Source organism: Lissotriton vulgaris, chromosome 7 (assembly GCF_964263255.1).
Source record: "Lissotriton vulgaris chromosome 7, aLisVul1.2, whole genome shotgun sequence".
Taxonomy (NCBI): domain Eukaryota; kingdom Metazoa; phylum Chordata; class Amphibia; order Caudata; family Salamandridae; genus Lissotriton; species Lissotriton vulgaris.
Genome location: NC_141695.1, coordinates 1,544,013,497 through 1,544,037,144, shown reverse-complemented (window position 1 = coordinate 1,544,037,144; position 23,648 = coordinate 1,544,013,497). Strand labels below are relative to the sequence as shown.

Below are 23,648 nucleotides of genomic sequence, written 5' to 3'. Positions count from 1 at the left end.
GTTATGCAGATTCTGGTAAAACGCTAGCAATGGTCTAATCTATCCCCCGGCTTCCGCCTCAGGGGAGCAATGAGCAATGAGGTCTTGCGAGCAGAAGTGATTCTCTGCTTTTATGCAGGAGCCTCGAATACTAGAGCGCTGGGGCTGTGTGTACGCCCAATATGGCCGCTAAAATGCCGCCTCTCACTCAGCACCTTAATCGGCTGGGTAGGGGCGATTCTGACCGTTTTTAGCACTGAAATTGCAGCGCTTATCTGTGGGCAGTGATAATATTAAAATTAAAGAGCTTTGCGGCGCAAAATAATATTTTAAAACAAGTTATGCAGATTCTGGTAAAACGCTAGCAATGGTCTAATCTATCCCCCGGCTTCCACCTCAGGGGAGCAATGAGCAATGAGGTCTCGCGAGCAGAAGTGATTCTCTGCTTTTATGCAGGAGCCTCGAATCCTAGAGCGCTGGGGCTGTGTGTACGCCCAATATGGCCGCTAAAATGCCGCCTCTCGCTCAGCACCTTAATCGGCAGGGTAGGGGCGATTCTGACCATTTTTAGCACTGAAATTGCAGCGCTTATCTGTGGGCAGTGATCACCATTTTTACAAGAGATATCCCATCCCGTCCACTAGGGACAAAGGTAGTGTGATCCACTGGTCTAGTGTTTCTAGTTTATCAATCGCAGTGCCATAATTAATTCGGACTATGAGTTCAGAGTCGCGATAAATCCAAATTTTCCAGATATTTATTTGGCTCCTCCTGCCAGACTAGAGGGAAGTCCATTTGTGGCGATTTCGTATTTGCAGTTAGTGGTATCACTGCTCATTTGGACCAATTTATCTGCAGACCTGATTGCCGTCTGAATTTTATATATTCTCCAATTATTGGTGATAGGTTGACGTTGGGATCTCTAATATACAGTACCATATCATCCGCATACAATGATATGCCAATAGGACGTAAACTGAATTGTAAGACCTTATGGGCATATTGCTGGCATATTTTAAAAGCTAGGGGTTCAAAAGCAATCGCAAATAGCAGAGGGGACAGCGGGCATCCCTGCCACGTCCCTCTTTGTATCTGTATTACGCCCGATAAAAAGTCTATTGATTTTGAGGCATGCAGTGGGCTTAGTGTAGAGTAGTTTAATCCAGTTTATTAACATGGGTGAAAGACCTATTCGCTGAAGAATGGCAAACAGGTAGATCCATTCGACTGAATCAAAAGCCTTAGCCTTGCCTGGAAGCACAGCCACAGCCTCCAACTCAGGGTTCAGCTGATGTGACAGGGCAAATATTGTACAAAGATGATATGTTGTGGATCGGGATGGTATAAATCCAGATTTGTCTGGTAAGACAATAGCTGTCATAAACGGTTGTCACAATAATTTTGTCTAGTATCTTAGTGACGTGTTTATTAAAGAAGGTGTTCTATAGGACATGGCCAAAGCCGGGTTTTTATACGGCTTTAGTAATGCTACTATTAGTGCTTCATGTAGTTTTGGCTGAAGAGTGTGAGTGTTATACGCTTAGTCATACATTTCCAGCAGGTATGGGCTAAGTATTTCGGAATATGCTTGTAAAATTCCCCTGTGTATCCATCTGGCCCTGGAGTTTTGCATTTTGGCAGTGTTTTTATAGCAGCTTGTACTTCTTCTATAGTGATCGGTTGTGCTAGGAATTCACGTTGGCTGTCCGAAAGCCATGCCAGCGCAATATCTTCCACATAACTTAGGATCTCCTGTGCATGTGCAGTGTCCTGTGTTTTATATAGTGCGCCATAGTTGTCCATAAATGGGTGTAGGATGCCGGCTGTGTCATAGTGTTCTGTATTATTGTCATCCACCATTCGCAAAATGGTGTGTTGCTTGTGTTCTATGTGTACTTTAAGTGCCTGGATACTTCCCGATCTGCCTAACTCACCCACCCTGCACGCTGTGTGGCGTCTTGCTATATATTTCACTTAATTGTCTGCTAGATCATTATAGGTGTTTATTTCGTCTCTTATGGTACTTAGGATATTTGCACTGTGGGTATTGTCGTATTCTGCTTCTAGTTTTTTTAAGCGTGTTTCACATTGTGTTAATTGGGTACGGATATTGTTAAGGATCCCCGAAGTGGTGCTGATGCAAATGCCTCGTAAGATTGCCTTGAAGGCTTCCCAAAGGATGCCTGCACTATCTACAGACTGCTTATTGGTGGCAAAATAGTCTTCTATTGCTGTATGAATCGTCTTGGCATAGGGTGGATCCAAAAGAGCTGTTGCGTTAAATAGCCATACGCATGGCGGTGGGGTGTATATAGGGATTTGCTGGTTAGTAGGATAGGCTTATGGTCTGATAATGTTCATCCTGGGTCCATGTGCATGCTTGTTCTGTAATTATCCAGTCATAAATCCTGGACCAACTGTTATGTGCAGTTGAGGAGTGGGTGCTTTCATGTATGTGCAGGTTACGCATGCGCCATATATCTTGCTTTCGAAATTGTTTCATACTCTGTATAATAACTGCGGAAGCCCGCTGGTGATATTCGGTCGTGGCTTGTGATCTGACACATGTACTATCAAGTGCTACATTCATATCCCCACCCCATAAGAGCTCCATAGCTGGAGGCCTTCGTATTACTGTGTATACCTTCATAAAGAAGTCAGGGTCATCCATGTTTGGACCGTATGTGTTAATGAGGCCCACTCTTGTACCTCGTAGTATACCTGTAATTACAACATATCATCCTTGTGTGTCTGTTAATCTTTGCTCCGATTCGAATTGTGTGCCCTTCCTTATCAGGGTTATTACACTGTGTGCATATGTAGAATAGGAGGATGAGACCACTAGTTCTGCCCATCGTTTCCCAAGTCTGTCTGCCTTGCATTTGAGCAAGTGTGTCTCTTGAAGCAGAGCTATGTCAATTCTCTGTCTATTCAATGTCTATCTAAGTAAGCAAAAACCTGTTTAATTTTTCTAGGGTTATGAAGACCTCTTACATTCCAGGTAGCTAGTTTAAGGGTGTAGGGTTAGTGCTAGTGTGCATCAATATGTCTCCAGTTATAGCGCATGAGGGAGATATGTGCGTTGCTAGTATTGCTTACTGGCATTGCTATCTGGATTCTGAGAAAATACGTAGTGTGTGCTTGTGAGATGACACTGGATATCAACATCTGTCTAGTGGCTTGAGAAGGTAACTGATATAAGTCTGAATTTATCCCACTTTTACCCTCTCCCGACCCTCCCACTTCGCCATCCCAATTATGACAAAGACAGTCCAGAAGAAAAAACATCCCCTTCTCCCTCCCACCCGTCCCATTAAGGAAGAGAAAACTTGTTGTGGTACACACAAAGGGACGAATGCTGCCATCCGGATACCCTGATGACGAATGTCACCCAGGGGGTCACTCACTAACAGCTACATTCCATACAACAGAACCTGCTATCGATAACATTTTTGGATGATTATCATACCAATTCTGGCAGCATGTTCATACCTAAATGGACAGACATGCATTGTATTAGGTCATATCGTCTGTTGCATAGCAAACACGTAATTATGAAGCTCCAATTAACACGTCTGTAACATTATGTAGTTATTGTCATATAATTCGCTGTACACATTTCTAAATAGGGAGAAGTTCAGGGCAGATATCTCTATTATTCAACGTCCGAGGTACCAGTTTGTTCTTCTGGCCCTCTTCAGGGCGATTTCTGGCATATAGATTGAGTCCCGTTCTGTTGTAAGTATTTGAGCACATCTTTAGGCTCATTGTAAATCACAGCTTTTCCACCATCAGATATGTTCAATCTAGCCGGGTAGATCATTGCATATGAGATTTTTTGTTCTCTGGGTTTCTTTTTTACTCCCACAAATTGTTTTCTTGCATCCTGGACCTGTGGGGTAAAATTGGGATAACCTGTCCATACCTTGGTGGTTTAAGCTGCCCAGTTCCCGGGCTTTGCAAAGTGCCGCATCATGGTCCCTGTAATTTAAGATTTTTGCAATGATCAGACGTGGTCTGGTCCCAAGTGGTGGTGGTGGAGCCAGTGATCCATGAGCTCTTTCAACAATGAAAACGTCAGAGAAAGTGCCTTTGCCCAAGAGAGTTCTAAGTAATTGTCCAATATAGCATTCCATGTCCCCTGTGTTGGTCGTTTCCACTATGCCCATAAGGCGAGTGTTACTTCAGTGAGAGCGCACCTCAAGATCTTCGGCCTTCACCTCAACGCCTCTAGATGTTTATCCATTTTGCCTTCTTTGGTTTCTATTTGCCGTTGTGCATCCTCTGTATCCGATATGCGACGTTCCGCCATGTCAATTCTTTCAGTGTGTCTATGTAGCCGTTCAGACATGTGATTCACTCTGTAAGTTAGATAGTCTATCTTGCCATCTATGTTAGAGTTGGTGGGTTGTATCAGTCAGTCAAATACACTTTATTCGATTTGTTAAGAATCATAAAAGGCATAAAACATTTATATACATGTAAAAAGATATAATGCTTTTTCAACATGTGCAATACAATAGGTCGGAAGAAATGACATACATAAATAATGTAATTAAAAACTCACTATGCTACAATCAATTGCGCATTGTGTGGTTTAATTCTAGATGCCGCCACTAAGAAATTAGCCACAGAAAATATGATGCGTGTGCTGCTCAATGACTGAAGGTAGACTAGTGCCGGCCTCACTTGAGTGAAGCCCGCCTCCCTCAGAATGGGCAGCAAATATTTCTTTCTTATGTCAGAAAAGAGCCCGCAAAACATAACAAAGTGCATTGCGTCTTGAGTTGAGAATTTATCACAAATGCAAGGTGTGGCTATGTCTGGTCTGACCCAAGTTGGATTGCTGCCCAAATAAAAGTGAATCAGATTAAATCTAAACTTAATCAATAAAAACCTATGAAGAGGCCTTGTGACAATCCTAAGATATGGCTCGAGTGAGGTGGAACTTAATAGCATATAGTGTGATCTAACTGTGGGTTTCAGCAATTCTCTTTCCTCACGTACTAGTCTGGCCCCCTCCTTAAATTGCTTTTTAATCAGGTCCACAAGGTCCTTCCTAATACAAGATGGTGATAGGAAGAGTTCCGGGCGTCCCAGCTGTTCAAAAGTCTTTCTCAAATAAGCCAGCCAGGGCACTTTTTTGGAGTGATCTAAGGACATGATGTCAGTTATAATCGCGTGGTTAAGGGTTAGTTCCTTATAAAAGCCAAGTCTTTAGCCAGAATATTAACGGTGCCAAATAAGCCTATCGGTGACATAGTCCAAGCCCACCTCCGCATGGATCGAAAAAGTCGGGGTGGACTGGGGAACGGACAGCAAGGAACGCAAGAACCTTTTTTCCACCCTCTGGATTGTTTTGAGATGTACATAGCCCCATAAGGCTGAACCATACATCGCAATTAAAATACATTTAGAATTGTAGACTTTTAACAGGGCCTCCATCGGCCTAGCCCCCAACCTTTTGTGAACCCCATAAGTGCCGCAGTTGATCTAGCCACAGATAGGCTCTTTACCCTTACCTGAGGACCCCACGAGCCCCTCTCATTGAAGAGCTCCCCCAAGTATGGGAACACTGCCACTCTAGAAACCGCTTCACCCTTGCATTTAAAGATTTTTGATTTACCCCTATTACTATGGAATCCGACCACCATAGTGTGTGATTTATTAGCATTTACTTTTAGGTCCAGCCTATCCATAAACGCCCCAAATGCGTCCAGTAAGCGTTGGAGACCATTACCAGTGCAGGCTATGAGTACAGTGTCATCCGCGTATAGGAGAGAATGGATCTTTGCATATCCTATACGCCGGACATCCCCATCCACCTCCTCCAGATATAGACCCAGGCCATTAATATAGATGGTAAAAAGGAGGGTGCCAAGATACAGCCCTGGCGCACTCCTCTCATCGATTTAAAACGGGTCGTACACCTTCCCTCGTTAGTGACCCTAATTTTGGCAAACAGCTCATGATGAAGGGTGCGCCATGAATTTAACCAATGCCCCATCTATCCCGAGCTCCAGAAGGATTGCCCAAAATTTGGCCCTATTCACCAGATCGAAAGCCGAGGAGAGGTCCATAAAGGCCAAAAATAACGACCCCTCATTGGCTAACGTATACTTTGATATCAACAGATGCAAATTGGAGCACTGCTCCAGGGTGCCTCTCTTCTCTCTGAACCCGTACTGGATGTTTGATAGACCCCCACAGCTCTCAATGCTATCCCTCAACTTAACCAGAAGGACTCTGCTGAGTATTTTAATTGCAGAATCTAAAAGGGATATGGGTCTATAATACCCTGGGTCACCTCGCTGTCCTTTTTTGAAGATTGGCACTATGATTGAGGTGGCCCAAGTGATAGGCAACAAGCTGCAATTGGCAGTGTTAAATACATTAGATAATATTCTGGCCCAAAGTTTCAGTGAGTGTTTATAAAAGTCTGCCGGACCCCGTCCGACCCCGGGGCTTTATTCTTAGTTGTCTCTAAAATAGCTGTCTCCACCTCTGCTTCATCGAAGAGTATTGGGGCGGCCTCAGGAGCTGTTGGTAGACATCCAGAAGCTTCAGAGGCCGAGTCTCCATACACTGCTCTAAAGTCCGCCTTATCTCTCGAGTTTATGTTTTAAGGCTAGCATTAGCGCTCTATGTGCTTTTGAGCACTTCCGATCAAGCCATCGACGCTGGTTATTAGCTCCCTGCCCTAATCTAGCCGTTAGCTCTTTCGAGATTTGTATACATATGGATTCAAAGGCCCCCATTATTTCAGAATTTACAGCTCTGGAGTCCAGACAGGTCACCATATAACCCTCAATTTTTGGAAGGAGATCTGCATAGAAATTTTCTGGGACCACGTTTGCCCACTTTAGCCTTCTCCCCTGGTCCACAGGGTGGAGTACTGGCCTTGACTTGTCTGGACAAAACATAGGCCCCATGAGATCCCCCCAATTCGCCTCGAGTAACACAGGATTATGGTCACTTAATGGAGAAACAATTGTTCCATAAGAAACAACCCCGTGTAAGATACCTGGGGACACAAATATATAGTCTATGATGGAACCAGGGTCTGAGCCCTTATAGGTAATTGTTCTTTGTTCTTTGTATCAAGGAGAACATGGCCTGAAGCGCCAGAAACCGCCCGGTGTATGATGCGCTCAATAAATTCTTTTTACATTACATTACATTACAACATCTCCAGTGGCAATCCCACCGCAGTGGATGTGGTCTATTGTACGCCGTGATGCCCTTCTGGGTCATTCTCAGTTGTTTTTTTTGCTGCTCAAACGTTAGCTTGGGTTGATTTCTGTCGGGTTTACCCATGTTGCAGTGGTATAGATCAGCCCAGCTGTAGGGCTGATGGCGTGCGATGACACAGAGGCCCAAGGAAGAAGTTAGTTACTTATAAAATGTTGTTGCTTACAGGTCTATAAGGCAGTGGTTTCTGTATAGAGTGCATTTCCAAATGTCCGTGCAGTAGATGCTTCGGCCGCAGCTGTATTGTGCTGTGTCGCAGGGTATTGTTGTAAGGTTAGTAACAGATACACATTGGGGGTGGTTCTGTTCCTGGATCGTAGTGTGTAATCAGACGTGGGCACTGCAAGAGTCCCGGGTTGGGTAAGGATCTCCCCTCCGTGGACAATGCATGTGCGGGGTTGAAACCACCCACGACACTCTCCAGCATAGTGTCTTCCGGCTAGGCCGGATCTCGCACGTTATGCTTTGCAAGGTAGATATACTCCTTCACATTTTGTGCCTGGTAGGTTTATGGCAATCTGTGAGTTATGAACTAATCTGCGTTCAGGGCCTCTGCAGCTAAATAGTGAGCAGCAAAGAGATAAGTGATGTTTCCCCTCTCAATCAGTTTCGGCTGCTAGGCTCTCCAGTCAACCCTGTAGTACACTGGGGTAGGTCTATGTCACAGTGCATTTCTTAACAGTTCAGCCCTGCTCAGCACATCACACGGTGCTTGCTCTGTTTGTTCTCGTGTGCAGCCTGGCCAACCTTATATTGAGCGCCTAAGAAGTGCAGGCTCACCGAAGCATGCAGAGGGTAGAAATGGCATATCTCGTTTTCACCGCAGATGAGAAGCCCTGGTTGCTGAAGCGAAGCCGGCAAGTGCATTGCATAGGCGCTACCCCCAGCCGCTGTTCTAGGATTGCAGTCCGCTCACCAGGCAGCTCTCACCTTCAGACTTCGTAATGAACGCAGGGAGCATACCTTCTTCTCCAGCCTCCACACCATTCAGGAGCGATCACTGTCCCCTGCTCACAGCATGTGAATCAAGGGCTGCAGACCCAGTCGCATCTCCTGGCACGCCATCGTCTTCTCGCGCTCACCACGTCTTATTTAGTCGCGGGCAGGTTTAAGTCCGCACACGCTGTTCAGGTCGCGCCTCGGCTGAGTTTTCCCAAGTTTATTTTCTCCGGCTTTGGGCCACTTCAGGTTATGAGAGTCAGCTCAACAAGACGGTTAGGTGTTCCGATTTATTATTTTTGCATGTTTACCACATCATCAGGATCGTGGTGCAGAATTGATGTAGGATGTTTAAGCGATCGAAGGAGCTCACTTAGAAAGTGGCCATCTTCAGACGTGCCTAGCTCCGCCCCCGTGTTTCGCTCCTGTTTATCCTACAGAAGCCAGTGGCATACCGAAATGGAATGGAACCTGTATGCCAAACCCAAATCTGTGACTTCAAGATGATACAACTTATGGTTCATCCAGGATTGTTATATTTCTCTGGCTCAGATCAGGATCACAGCTCAGGTATCAAGTTAATTACATTTGTCTCCAGCAGCAAGAACAAAGGCCTCCTAACACAAGGGGAGCAATTTGCAGTGCTAGACTCAGGTCCAGAGGAAAAAAAGGGTGGGGATGAAGCATCTGCATCAATATATCAGCTGTCACACTGTACCAAGGATGGGCCAGTCAAGCCCACTGGACAACTGAAGGAGCCCAAACCTTTGGAGCCAGCACAGGAGGCAGCTCCTCTTTGAGGGTTTCCTGGGAATGGCCCTGGCAGTGATGCCAGTAAGGGGCAGAGCTAAGGCCTCCAGAGAAGAGGTGGACAGTGACTCCTGGGTAACGTCAGCAGACGGGACTGGGGTGGTAGTAAAGGGAGCACCTTTCTGCATGATCTAAGTAGGCCATAGCAGATGCCGGCTGTTTTCCTAGCCTGTGTCCTGAAGGTGAGATCTGTCTCCAGCCATACTCCCAGACTCTTAACCTCTGTCTTGGGAGTAGGGGGTTCACCCATACAGGTGGGCCAGAGGTTGGATAATTGCTAACTCTGAAAGGATCACTGACTCCAAATTCAAATTTTAGGGGTTTATTACAAAGCAAAAAATAACTGGACATACAAGCACCTCATAACAAGGTTGTAAATATACATAGGCACTAATGCAAAGTTCATTCTACGAATCAATGTAATTTGGTTCAGCATAAAGAGAATGAGCAACTCCAAAAATACTAAACAAGCAATAACTGCTCCAATATCTATTTTAGTCTTCATTAGTGGCTGCACAAGAAATCGATTAATCTATCCCTACACTATCACTAACGAGGCATCCCTACTTAGCATTTCCCCAGGCAAGATCAAGAAAAGGTGTCAGCTTGAGAAGACTTCCTAAGAAGTACACTCACATTTTAAGGGTCAGCAGCCAAAGCTACGGAATTCGTTTGAAGTCTGTCTTCTAAGAATTGACCCCTCCTACGGCTCTCTGCTAACTCATCTCACGGGGCACTGTCCCTAATACAAAATGCACAATTGATAGACACGCCCCTGAAACACCTCCTCTGGCCAGGCGCCTCTCGTAGGTAATTTTCTACCGAAACTTGTACTCAGTCCAGCAACGGTTGATGTGTCCTTGGGTCTCAGGCTCCTTCAGCGAGAAAGAATACCAGCTTCCAATTATCGGCATTCCTGGATACTAAGAAACGTTTCTCCTCCATAACTGACTCCTAAAACAAAGATGATATAGGTATATGACGTGTTTCCACAAGTTCAAACATGAGTTCTGTGTAAATGAAATTAGTCTTCCGTCTTCCTTGTTGGTCACTTTATTGTGTACAATTCTTCAGAGATAATTTCTCTACAGCCAACACGTGTTTTGTCGCAATTGGGAGGTTGAACCACGATTCCTCAAGGCTATATCCTGTGTGTGAATTGTTTTTTTTGTGCTGTGATAATTCCAAACCGCAATGGGTTTCTGGTGTAGTGGCGTCTAAAATCCACCTCGGATTATACTGGTTACAGTTTCTTCCAGTCACGCAATTTCTCAGCGCTTTTTCCGCTACAAAGAGAAATGTCATCAAGTCTCCAAAGCAGAGTACGCTCATTTGAGGAACTATTCCAACCTGTTTAAATGTCGGAAGTGCGTCACACTCTTTGTGTGCCTCTAAGTTTGATTCTGGTCCACACTGGGGAATTGTGGAACACATCTGTGCATTCTTCAGAGAGGGCTAAAACATTGGGCATGCAGCTGGAACAACAGACCTCTGCCATTTGAGGGCCTAGCTGGATAGATTGAAGGAAGACGTTTTGATACTTGGCCTCTGGGGTCAGATCATGGCCCACTAAAGATTAAGATCTGCATTCAATGGCCCCATGGCAGACAGGACTGAAATTTAGGGGATACAACTGGGGTTCAAAGGAAACCCCCTGAACCATCCCCACTTCAAAGGCACACTACAGTATTACTACTGGTGCCACACTTCAGCAAGGTAGAGATACACTTGTGATATGGGACCAACGTTCCTGAACTGCATGGTGCACATTGCCATACTGCCAGAGGAATTTGTTGTGCACAAGGAGGATTACTGCCATTGGAAGGGACCATACATCCTTCTTGAATATTGGCTGGTTTGGTATGACTACCTGCTGCTATGTGGCACCCTGAAGTATGCTCTCCAAGGGATTGTTGCCTTGCCCCTGTTTTCTTGTGGAGGTTTCAGGGACATCAAAGACCTCCCACGAGGGACCCACACCATCTACCTGTGACACTTGGAGAGCAGTGTCCTCTTAATTGCCCATTTTGTCTGCTGGATTCCCACTGGTAGCGCTTTGTGAATGTGGAACTAAGTATTGTGCCTGGAGACCGAATTGCCTGGAGCAATATATGCTATGGTGGATAAGGTCTGATGTGTGATGAGTTCGGAATTAGCCACATCTTTCAGTCACAGACTAATATACCTGGTCCTGCCCTCACTTGTCAATGCAGCATATAAGACCTCATGTAGTAGGGCGTTAGAGTGTGCACGGGGGCTTCACATACCTCGTCTAGAAGGACAATTGTTTTCCTTATTTTAAAGGCACTGTGGTAAAAGAGTGAGGCCTAACAAAGGTCAGATCTAGTTAATTGTGCATGAAGATATAATTTCTATAAAAAGTGCACATACTAAAAGTGACTGCCCTTATACAGTAGTGTGCTAGCCTTTAACACAAAACATGAATTATTGACCCATACCAAATAGTTGAATATTTAGATAGGTAAATGATATGATATTTCAATAGATATCTGTATGGCAGATAAATATAATAGATGGATAGTTGAAGAGGCAATGAACAGTCAAACAATTTTTTACTGATGCTAGCTCTAGTGGGTCAGCTATAGAGAACCCAGCCTCATTACTAAAACTGTAGTCAAAACGTATGAAATAGTTTCCTACGTCATGGATTGGAGAGATTTTAACTTTCTAAAGCCATTTCGGAGTTTGTTTAAACGTATTCATTTAAGGAAGTTAACAGACTCTAATAAGATAGACTGTAGGACAATGCATACATTCAAAACATCAGATATTTTCGTTTTTCCCCTAGCTAACAAGATTACAAATGTTGCTCTTTTAGACATCAAGCCCTATCAGTTTAGTATTGATTTCAAGATTATTTTTTGTGAGAAAAAAACAACACGGGCCTGATTTATGAGAGGGTTGCATCACATTTGCAGCAAACAATGTGGTACATGTGTTACGCAAACCTCTTAAGTTATATTTTTTTAAGCTACGCAAAGCCACTTTGTGTGTCTTTGACTAGATTGAGAAATCTGGAGAAATGCAATGCAGCATACATGACTTAATTCTGTTACTCTAACCTGGGTAGGCATTCCATGGATACTGTATGGGTGTTCCTATGCAGCTCCCATGGATTTTTATGCATCCCCAGATTTACAAGAACTTGTTAACCTGGGGATGTGCCAAAAACATAAACCTTCCCAGGAGAGGCGTAGCCAGGAGAAATATCTCTATTTCTCCCTGTTTCATTATAGAAAGAGGAACATGCTTCCCAGGAGTACACAAAGGTGCCCCTTCCTGCATAAAAACAATCCTGTATGCAACACAGGCACCTTTGTAGCATGGTACAAGTGTTTCTTTGTTGGTACTAGGCTATCAGAAGGGCACCAGTGCAAGGGAAAGGAAAGTACTGCACCATAGTGACTTAAATACAACACATTACTGTCCTTTCCCTGTCACGCAGCACAACAAGGTGACTTGCCGCGCTGCACTGCATGACTTCCTCATGAATGAGGCTCTAAACTCCTACCAAACAAAATGACCACTCACTAGGCAGTAACTCACAGCTGAAATAGATGTGCAAATCGAATGCACTAATATTTTAATAGGCAGGTAGATATTTGACCATAAATTGTATTGAGGAGACTAGGTTGAAAATATAATTCTGTGGGGAAGGAAATTGCCAATCAATCACTCATGTTGTTTGCTGACAGTAATTATAACCTACCTCCTTTGGATCTGTAACCAACCTGCTTTGAATCATCAAATTTGATTGAGATATGAGGCACCAAATTGAATCTCCATATTGCCGAAATTTCAAAATGTCATGCATGCCACAGAGAACAGATATTTCTGCTATATATAGAAACTAGAAAGCATGCTTCTTGATGTCATTCGGTAGTAAATAAAAGTGAGAATAATCTGAAACATGTATTGTGGACATGGACAAGTAATTGAATTGAGCAAAATCAGGATAGATCATGAATTTATCTAAAAATGGTTAACACAAAGGCAGTAGGGATGTGTGTTAGGTAGAAGTTTTTTTGGATGGATAATAATTTGCCCTTTGAAGAATAATTGCATAACAATAGTCTGACCAGATCAATGTTTTCGATTATGTTATAAAAAGTAGGCTTCCCACCGGGGATAACAAAATTTAATTTTGGGATGTGTTACATGAAGGCGCCCTGTTGCCTTGAAGCCTGCTTTGTAAGTACCCTAGGCATATTTAATTGTAATATTAATATTTTATAACATGGAAAAACATATTTTATTTCATAAACAGGCTGTGCAAAATAAATTGCTAACATTCCCTTGGTAAACTGGGATACTCACAATGGAAAACAACAGTCACACTAAAACACATTGATATAAAAATAGAAACATTGCCAGCAGACCCATTTCAAGGAACAGTATCATCTCTAAAGTTACTGTTAGCATATCCTGCTCTTGAGAATAGATAGACTAAATCTAGGGAAAATGAAGAAATATGCAGAATTCTCCCAGGACATGAAAATCCAGTCAAAAATACAAGATATCAGCACCTTAATTCTTTTAGGCATTGTGAAATAAAGTATGGTTACTAAGAGTCTTTTCAAATATGAATGTATGTACGTGGTATTTGTATTGTACAAACCTTGCCAAAAATGATGTAGAGGGTCAGAAGAAAGCATGCAGTCAACGAGGGATAGGTGAGGTAGCTGGTTATTCGATTGTTTACTGCATTTTGATGTAATTTTCTTTATAGATGTTTGTATTCAATTCTTTCCTAAATGGAATAGCATTGGGTGATCCCTATGTATACAAGGATGTTATTCAAATTCCTGGTTGCCTGCTGCCTTACTTTTGTCTTTTTTACACTTCTTAGTCTCCAGTCTAATGGTGGCCTTGCTGAAGATGTGCTAAGAACCACCAGATATGTTGTCTTTGTCATTAAGATAAACGGGGCTGCTAGTCATGATGGCTTTGTAAATTAAGTAGTAGGTTTTGAAAATGGCACGAGCCAGCAATGAAGCTATCAGAATGGGGGTGATGTGATCACATTTCTTCTGGCTTTTAATGAGCAGTGCAAAGACATGTAGGATACCCTTACTGAAATCAGCAAGGAGACTGGGAAGTGAGAAGCATGGCATTAACGCCATCCAGATGCTAAAGTACGAGTGCATGAACAGCTGGTCTGAAGTCACTTTCGAAGATAACATTGTTTAGAAGAGACAGCTGTACCAGGTCATCTTTGTGTAATTTTGCAATATGTTCATTGTGGTGAGGTTGGTGAGCAAGTTGCATCCGAATGTCTTTGCATGTGGAGAAAGATTGGGTTCCATTCTGTTAAGATACATATAATTGAGCATGATTCTTAGTATTTTTTGCTTGCTGTTCGTGGCAAATCACAGGAATTATGTCTTAGTTGGTCTTAGCGTCAGGAAAAACAAGATTAAAGAATTCTTCTAACAGAGAGCCCGAAAACATGCTTCTTTATCTAAACTTACACTCATATCCTATTTCCTTGTTTAATAGCCTAATAACTCCCTAAATTCAATAAGACCATAGGACATGGAAGAAGCCCATGTCCAAACCCAATTGGCAGTTATCGTTGCTTTTTGTTTTTTCCTCAGGTCTAGATTCACCAGAAAGAACAGCTATATGTAGCTATTAAAGACTTTCAAAATTAGCTCTCATGTTTAGTGTGGTTTTTTCCTGTAAGTTAGAAAAACCTTATATTTTAAAGGCCTGTCTAAGCTATCTGAAATTGTTTTGCAATACATGTCTTTGTGTGCAAATAGTTTGAAACAATGGTACGAGTTTTGAAGCCACCAGTGATGACTTTTATGGAACGGTGGCGGGCAGGGTGGAGGGTTGGGGGGAGGTTAGCAAAATAAATAAAGAAGAAAGAAAGAAACGTACCTGGTGGTCACCGTCACCAGTTGCCACCTCTCCTCCAGCAGGAACCAGGAAGTACAGAGTTTCCCAGAATCCTTTGACCAATCACAGTGCTGCCTTACAGCAGCATTGTGATTGGTCTGAGCACCATTGTTCAGCGCTCATAGAGGTACTGGGAAGCTGGGCATGTTCTCCACCCAGGCTGTACAATAGAGCCTGTGGAGAACATGCAAAGTGTGGATGACGATTTGGCTGGCCCGAGACGGCCTGTCAAACTGTCATGTGCACTTAAGGTGAAGCCACCAGTCCTCCTCCCTCGACTTCAGGGGAACTGGATGCACTCTAACAACCTGGCTGCAGTGTACCTGCAAAACTCAAAATAAAATGAAAATCATGTTCTGTTATATCATTATATTTTTCCTTTCCATTGCTTTAAAGCAGCGGGGCGATGCTCCCCCATCTTAGTAGTGGAGCTACCCCTGGAAGCAACCAAGAAAACATTTCAATGTATCTGAGGAGGCTAATTGGTCCATCGGAAGTTTAGTATTTCTTCCAGGACACCCATATTCATCCCTCCATTCATGGGTAATCTAAAGTCTCCTGTTTGTGTAATTTACCTTTAAATCACGCTCATAAGCTAAATCAAGAAAAGGAATAATGTCTTTTGAACAATACATGAGTTTAGATTTACCTTAGGACCAACAGGCAACATGTACAAAGCACAGTGGATGGTTTCCCATTCATTTAAATGGCTTTGATTGAACTGGGCAAACTGAGATAGCCCAGAGCCACTGAGGTGAAGTCAGAGCCATTTCTCAAATAAAAGTTTGGCATATAAAAATAAGTAGCCACCAAAGAATTCTCTCAAGATATGGGAATACTGCAATGCTAAAAGCAGCCAAGTATCATAAAGTTTATGGTTGCTGCCCTCGGGGCTTATGTCTGAGGAAGGTCTGGGATGGGCTTTCAGTCCTAATAAACTTTGTTCAAAATGTTGCCAAATTTTCAAATATTTCTGAACCTCTTAACTGGGCACAGAATTTTATGAAAAATATTGCTATGACAGTGGTGTTGTGAGAGTTTTAACTTAGCGTATTAGCAGAGCTGTGACTTGGTGGGACTTGAGGTACTAGACAGGGGGAGCTAGAAAGCATCTGCTGAAAATGAACGTGTCCAGGGATGTCCTTAACATCCCAGGATATGGTGTAAACTGTATGGCATGTGGATGTGCAGGGGTGATGTTGTGTGGTCGACATAAGTAGCGAAGCTGATCCTCCTAATGATCTCAACAGCAAGTTATACTTTGGATAAATCCAGTCTGCTTTCCTGAACTCCCTTTTCAATTTTCATTCATATCATCAGGAACTTTCACGTGTGGAATGAAGGCTGGTTTACCAGGAAAGATCTGGGAGCTTTCTATGATGGTTGGCAAGTTCTGGACGCAACACCACAGGAGAAAAGTACAGGTAAAACCCTTTATTTCTCACTTGGTGTCATTCAAAATACCTGCCTGTAGGAAGCTGGCTCTGTATATACTATACCAAAGTAAGGTATAGTGTACACAAAGTCCAGGGAGTCCCCAGGGTATATCAGAGGCTAATTAGGTAAGTACTAACAGCTCTCTTTGTGGTAGTGTGGGTGAGCAGTTAGGGTGTGTTAAGCATTTATAGTATTCACTCACTGAAGGCAGATGCACACACTCAGAGACTGAATCCAGACCAATTGGGTAAGTATAAAAAAAGATACACTTGCGTTCAATTCAATTCAAAAATCTTTATTCGGATAGGAATATATCCATAAAAGCACAAGTCACATAGCAGCATTAAAATACACAAATTCATATTAGTCGTAAGAATAATATAAAAACGAATTTAATAAAAACATCGCAAATAAATATGCATCATATTATTAATGGATGCAACAGTTTTCCAATTAATGCCCACTCGGTTCATGCCATTTATGGTCATTATGAAAGCAAGTCTTCAGAAAGTGTCTGCTTAGTTCATGGTAATCGTAATAACAGTATAAGTATTAATTCAGTGAGAACATCCTTGATAAGGTGCACATCGTATTACGGGGATGCACTGCCACTTTCAAAAAGGTGCCTACAAGAAGAAATAATTCATCATCTTCCACTGTAAGAATTTTTATGTAAGTAGCTTCAAGATGGACAGGCAAGATTTATTTTTAAACTGTGTCAAAAGCCATTTTGCATATTTTATATAAAATTTACAAAAGAATATAAAATGGAGTATCGTTTGCCCACTCCGGCCATCGCACGGATATGACAGATGGTTTAGATTAGCATTGTACCCAAGGGGGAACAGAGTAAGAATTTTACAGTGCCTGCCCTTAAACGAAAAAGGAGTCCCCTCTCACAGCGGCCTATAGGTTTTAAGAGATAACTAGATGCCATATGTGAAACATTCTCAATAGACATGTAGGTTACAACAGTGGTTTTGTTGATCTCATTTTCATGTCTTGCTTTGCTATGATATGCATATGAGGCCAACTGAAGGTCTTTTTTTTTTCACACTATCTATTTCAGTTGGATTTGAAAAGAGCTGTTCATGATTGACACTGCTTACACTCGCACTCACTGTGGTAAGCCACTGTATTTCCCTTCCCTTCTCACACTTGAGGCAATCTCCTATTATCCCTCTTATAAGGGACGCTGCTTAGTTTTTCCTAATTGCTAACCAAAATAAAACAGGGTGGGCCTTAATATATAGTCTTCAATGTAGTGAATGGCTATGGTAAACATATTGGGATGCAGAGATCAGCGTACCCAAGAGTTTTCAACAAAATCTGTTTTCTTCACACTGAATACTGTGGCTCTTTGTGAAACCCCGGACCTCTGCGCCATATGTTGCTGTTGGTATGCTTTAAACATTTTCATAATTTCTAAAACTGCCCCTGTCTTTTTTGGCTGAGGAAGACTAAGAATCAAGTTAATAACCTTAGAGAACTTGTTCCTGCTGTATGCCACAGCCAAATGTTCAGACTAGGAACCATTAGCAGCAAAAACCAGCCCCAAATAAGGAAAAATGCAAGTGCGTTGTAACCTTTGAATGCCCATGGTGATAAAGTTACAAAAATTCTTTCTCGCCCGCAGGCCATTATAGAATTTTTTTTAAATTGGTTCACAAATCTAAACTGGCCCTAAAATCCACAAAACCCTGCTCTAAGATGCGTAGTGTGATCGGTGTACGCCCCATGAAAACTTCATCATTGCATATAATAGGGTGGGGAGTGTGTTACCATTAATTCATTGGTGAGTACTATCAATGACTTGTGTAGATCATTGATGTATATGATGAAAAGGAGAGGGACCAAGACACACCCCTGCTTGACTCCTCTACAAACTCTAATGCCATTAGAAACCTCACCACCCTTACTAATCGTCACCCGAGCTTTCAGATCCTTTTGTAGGTAGGCTAAAAAATGAACCAAAACCATATCTAAACCGTATTCTAAAAGAGTGGACCATAAACTTGACCGAGTGACAAAATCGAAAAGCTGAGGTGAGGTCCATAAAAGCCAGGTATATTGGGGATCGCTTTCCATTAATTAGATAAAGATTTAGGCACTGTTCGATTGTCCCTACTTTACTCCCGAATCCTAACTGCACGGTTGTAAAATGTAGTCTTCCTCGGTCCATGTTTTAATCTTATTGTACAAAATCATCCCTAGAATTTTCAGAGTGTTGTCTATCAGGGAAATCGGTCTATAGCAACTTGGTTGGGAGCTGTCGCCCTTTTTGAAAATCGGAACAATAATACTGGTTGACCAGGTACTTGATAACTGGGCCCTTGTTAAGTTGTTAAAAACATTTAGTAAGAGCGGCGTCCAGAAATCTGGTCTGTGCTTGATGAGATCAAGTGGCAGCCCGTCGTGTCCAGGAGCTTTGTTACGCAAGCTCTGTTGAATGGCTTCCTCAACGTCATATAGAGATCTTGAGATCCCAATGAGGGCCTAGTGCTCAAAGAGATTCTCGTCATGTACTGGGGCTGTGTAAATCATAGAAAAATGGGCCTCCCATGCCTCACTAGTTATATTACAACTTATCAGGGTCAATGATTGTCACATAGATCTCATGTCTTTGACCACAGACCAAAAACCATTCCCTTTCTTTAGAGTAAAGGCAAGGGTAAGGGCATCCCGGCGTTCTTTCAATAATTCTTCCTCTTTTGGGAAATAACTGACTTATACTTCTGCCTAATAATTTAATAAGGGTGTGACATCTAGGGTTGGTTTAGAGGGCGGTTAATAGCTGTCTGTTAATTGCTGAACATTCACTGTTGAACCTTTTTGGTCCGTGTTGTGCTGTGACAATTGGTTTTGATAGCATTGATTTAATTGCCTCACAAAGTTTAGTGAAGTCGCCAATTACCCCAGGGTTATGGTGCTGTGATGACAGGCACGAGTCAATAAGTCTCTGGTAGTCCCTTGCCTTTGTATAAAACAAGTCAGTGTTATTGACACCTTTCCAAACGAATCCTAGATTGTCCAAAGTGGGGGTCAGATTCCTAGAGCAACATTCATTTTTATAAGTCGGCCTGGGGGAGAATCTCAACTCTATTTTAATTGGATTATGGTCGCCATAGGTAGCAGGGACAACCTCGGCTTTCAATTGACAATCCTCAAGAAAGGGTGAGATAAAAACATAATCTATAATAGTCGTATTCTTGTGTTTCTAAAACCAAGCAGGACTTGGTAGACGTAGGTAAAATATACTTTCAATTGTAGGCTTTTACACAGAAATGCAATTGAGGATTTGCAATTATTACAGGTGTGTCTCACTTTAAAAAGCAGTTTGAATTACACAGTAATTACTTTCTGATTACTTTTTAGTTACTTTCATATTACTTTGAGTACTGGGGGTGGTGTGCCTAGATACTACACCTTAGGATCTCACGATACAAGGTAACTAAGAATTTTATACTTTGTAGTTTAGTTCTCTTTTCTCCACACAAACATCAGATCAACACTTGAAAAAGTTTAGGCCCAAAATCACCTAACATAGGCTATGGGAGAAAAAGTGTTAGTGGCTTCTTAGGGAGGTACACAACTTATGAGTGGAAGTTTTGGGGATTAGGACCAAGGTTCCCCAGGGTCTAGATGGTCACTCGAGTTGCACCACAAGCAGTACTTGGGAGGCTGAATGCAGAGTGCTGGGGCCCAATGTTAGCCAACGGGGCTAAAGGGGCCTTCGTTTAGGGACTGCTGAAGGGCAGGCCAATTGGGTGTGGGAGCAAAGCTCCTGGGGTTAAGGTCAGCACTACCGGGACCAACAAACAGCACAGAAGCTGCACCACCAGCAATACTGGGGCATCCTGGTGCAAGCGTCCAAGAAAACGTTGGGGACCCTGTACTTCTTAATGAAGACCTTTGGTTGGGAAAAGGGGCTGCAGGCTTGGGCAGGAAGACTTCCTGAAGGTGGCCACTGGCTGGAGAGGTAAGCAGGGGATGCCTGGGAACCATCATTGGGGTCATCCAAGGCTGTGGGGGCCCTTTTGGCATTGGATTCTTCGGACCGCTCTTGGTCACGGTGGGGCTCTACAGATTGCTTCGGTTGCAGCTGGAATCTTTTTGCCACCTTTGGTTGCGGTTGGAGGAGTAATCCTTCAGGTAGAGGCTGGAAGTGCCATCTCAGAGCTTGTGGTAGGTCGGGGTCACCAAACCCCAGATCTGGATCACTGGGGTGACCTCCTTTTGGTGCTGGGCCACTCGACCTCGGGCCTGGGCGGGCGGGTGCAGAGGAGTGTAGAATTACGGAGTTGTCGGATTCTGGATTCTGGTCTTGGAGTCTTTTGAAAATGGAGAAACGCGGCCCTCATCCTCCTGGACCTGTCTGCCGCCTTCGATAGGGTCTGCCACCACACACTATGAGCACGCCTCTACGACGCCGGCATCCAAGAGAATGCCCTGGACTGGACCATGTCCTTCCTCTTCAGCAGAACACAAAGCGTCCTCCTCCCCCTTCCATTCCGAAGCCCCGAGATCATCTGCGGTGTACCCCAAGGATCATCCCTCAGCCCAACGTTATTGAACGTCTTCTTGGCACTACTCGCACACGTCACACAACAACATGACCTCAACATCATCTCCTACGGCGATGACACCCAGCTAATCCTCTCCCTCAACAAAGACCCCCTCACCGCCAAACGCAACCTCCATGAAGGAATGAAGGTCGTTGCCGACTGGATGAGAAACAGCTGACTGAACCTGAACTTGGACAAGATGGAGGTCCTCATCCTCGGATCCACCCCCTCGGCCTGGGACGACTTCTGGTGGCCCACTGCACTAGGAGCACCCCTTACACCCTCCGACCATGCTCGCAACCTAGGGGTCATCCTTGACTCCACCCTCTCCATGACGAAGCAGGTCAACGCCGTCTCCTCCTCCTGCTTCAACACCCTCCACTTGCTTCGCAGGATCTTCAAGTGGATCCCCACTGAAACAAGAAGGACCGTCACCCAGGCCCTCATCAGCAGTAGACTGGACTACGGAAACACCCTCTATGCTGGAGCTCCTGCCAGACTCCTGAAACGTCTCCAACGCATACAGAACGCCTCTGCACGCCTGATCCTCGACATTCCCCGCCGCAGCCATATCACACCCCACTTGAGAGACCTGCCCTCGCTCCCCATCAACAAGAGGATAACCTTCAAACTCCTCACCCACACACACAATACACTCCACAACACCGGACCAGCCTACCTCAACAGTTGTCTCAGCCTCTACACCCGCAACTGATAGCTCCGCTCCGCAGACCTCGCCACCATCCCCCGCATCCAAAGAGTGACCACCAGCGGCAGATCATTCCCCCACCTCGCTGCCAAGACATGGAACACCCTCCCCCTCCACCTGCGGCAGACCGAAGACCTCCTAACCTTCAGGAGGCTTCTCAAGACCTGGCTCTTTGAACAGTAACAGCGCCCCCTCCCCCCAGCGCCTGGAGACCCTCACAGGTATGTAGCACGCTTTGTAAATGCAATGATTGATTGATTGATTGATTGTTGTGCATATTCTGTGCTCACGGGATGCATAGTCTGTAATATGAGTGCAGGGAAGGGCCTCTGGGGGGGGCTGCTGGACACTCCGGTTTCTTTGCTGTAGTCAGGGGGGAGTCTGGACAGCTGGCAGGGCTGGGCCCAAATCTGTAGGTGTCCTCTTCTTCCTGGGTCAGCACAGCTCTTCAGTCTTTTTTTCTTCCTAGAATCTGAGGAGGTATGGTTCAGTGTTGTCCTAAACACGAAATTTAGAGGTGTTAAAGGGGTGTGCAGGTCGGGACTAATGGATCCCTCCCCTAGGGTGGGTACACCCCCTTTCATGCCATCCTCCAGTGGGAGGGAGCATGAGCCTCTCCATAATTGGCTGAGTTCCCTCATGTTCAGGCTAGCGAGGGCTTAGATGTGTACTTCACCTCGCCTCCCCACCTGAGGTGTTGGGTTGGCAAAGGCGGGCATACTGCTCTTGCTAGTTTGGTTTTCCTGCCAATTTTGCCACCCAAATTGGGGGCCAGAAGCAGTGCCAGTTACTGGGGGCATCAAAAGGCAAAACAATCACTTGGGGGTATAGGGGGAAAGGGATAGGTAAGGCAGCCCCCCACTCGTACACTGTTTAAACAATTAGAGCCTCACCTATATGTATACACATCCACATCAAAAACCACCAAGAGTAGGGACCCCTCCTTGTTAATGTCCCCAGGGATTTGTCAATGACATAGATCCAAAGGTTAGGATGTGTGTAAATACCAAAAATCAAAAATCACACAGGACCACTCTTACTTCATCCACCAGAAAAGTGTGAAAGATAGAGAGAGTACCTCACGGTAGCACCACCCGAGGGGGTTCCCGGTTAGTAATTACCGGTATACCCACTTCTCATCATTGGCCACTCTCTCTATGTGAAAAGACAAAAGTGCACTAAGGAAGATAATAGTGCAGACGTGAGAATAGTGATGTGAAAAAACACAAATAGTGACAAACGTCTCACCACTAACACATAATTTGAAGTGTACAAAGAAGATGTACAGACCCCTAACCAAACACACAAATAATATATAAAAGTGTGGTAGGGTTATGCTTGCTTTACCGTTTTATTCTGATGCAGCAGAACCCCACTTCTTAAAAATGGTAAATATGTACCATAACTCTTTTCAATCCCAAGCCGACATGTTTCATCACTGCTAGTTTAGCGATTTCATCAGGGCAATGAGGGGTACAAAGTTCTCAGTCTTTTCATGAAGTTTATGGACCTGTGTGAGGAATAAAAAGGAGAGACGCAAAAAGTGCGTCATTCAAACCCCTACATATGGGGCATCACTGGAGCAGCTTGTTAATGACACGCAATTTGAAGTAAATTTACCTTGAGGGTGCTACGTTAGCACATACCAGCACCACTCAAAAGGGGGCACCGTGTTAAGCATCCACGTGTCCCAACATGTGACCGACAATATTCACAGCCACCTGTACACATGGGGAAACAAAGATCGAACACGTTCACACTGATGTTTCCATAGATGTAGGTTGCTGTCACGTTATAGCCAGTGTGGAATAAGCTACTCTAGTCTTGATAAACACGACCACTTGGTCCACCACCCATTCCAGGGGAGAAATATCCGTATGCCAACAAGGGGTGTTAGAGGGGAACTCCCGCTTAATGCTCTATTTAAAATTAGAACTTCAATTGTGCGTACGCGGCCACCACATCACATATATCGAGGCATTTTACTCTTGGCGGTATAGACATGACACCCTTCCCAATAACATCAGCGGACA

At 43.9% G+C, this 23,648-nt stretch overlaps 1 protein-coding gene across 1 annotated transcript in view; it reads left to right on the top strand.

Moving 5' to 3' along the window:
* The window catches only part of LOC147705972 (protein-glutamine gamma-glutamyltransferase E-like), a 226,355-nt gene that overhangs the window by 146,181 nt on the left and 56,526 nt on the right, over positions 1-23,648 (top strand). The window contains exon 8 of the mRNA XM_086932429.1: positions 16,225-16,328. Within this exon, the coding sequence (XP_086788555.1) occupies positions 16,225-16,328 (104 nt within the window). The remainder of the gene's footprint in view (positions 1-16,224; positions 16,329-23,648) is intronic.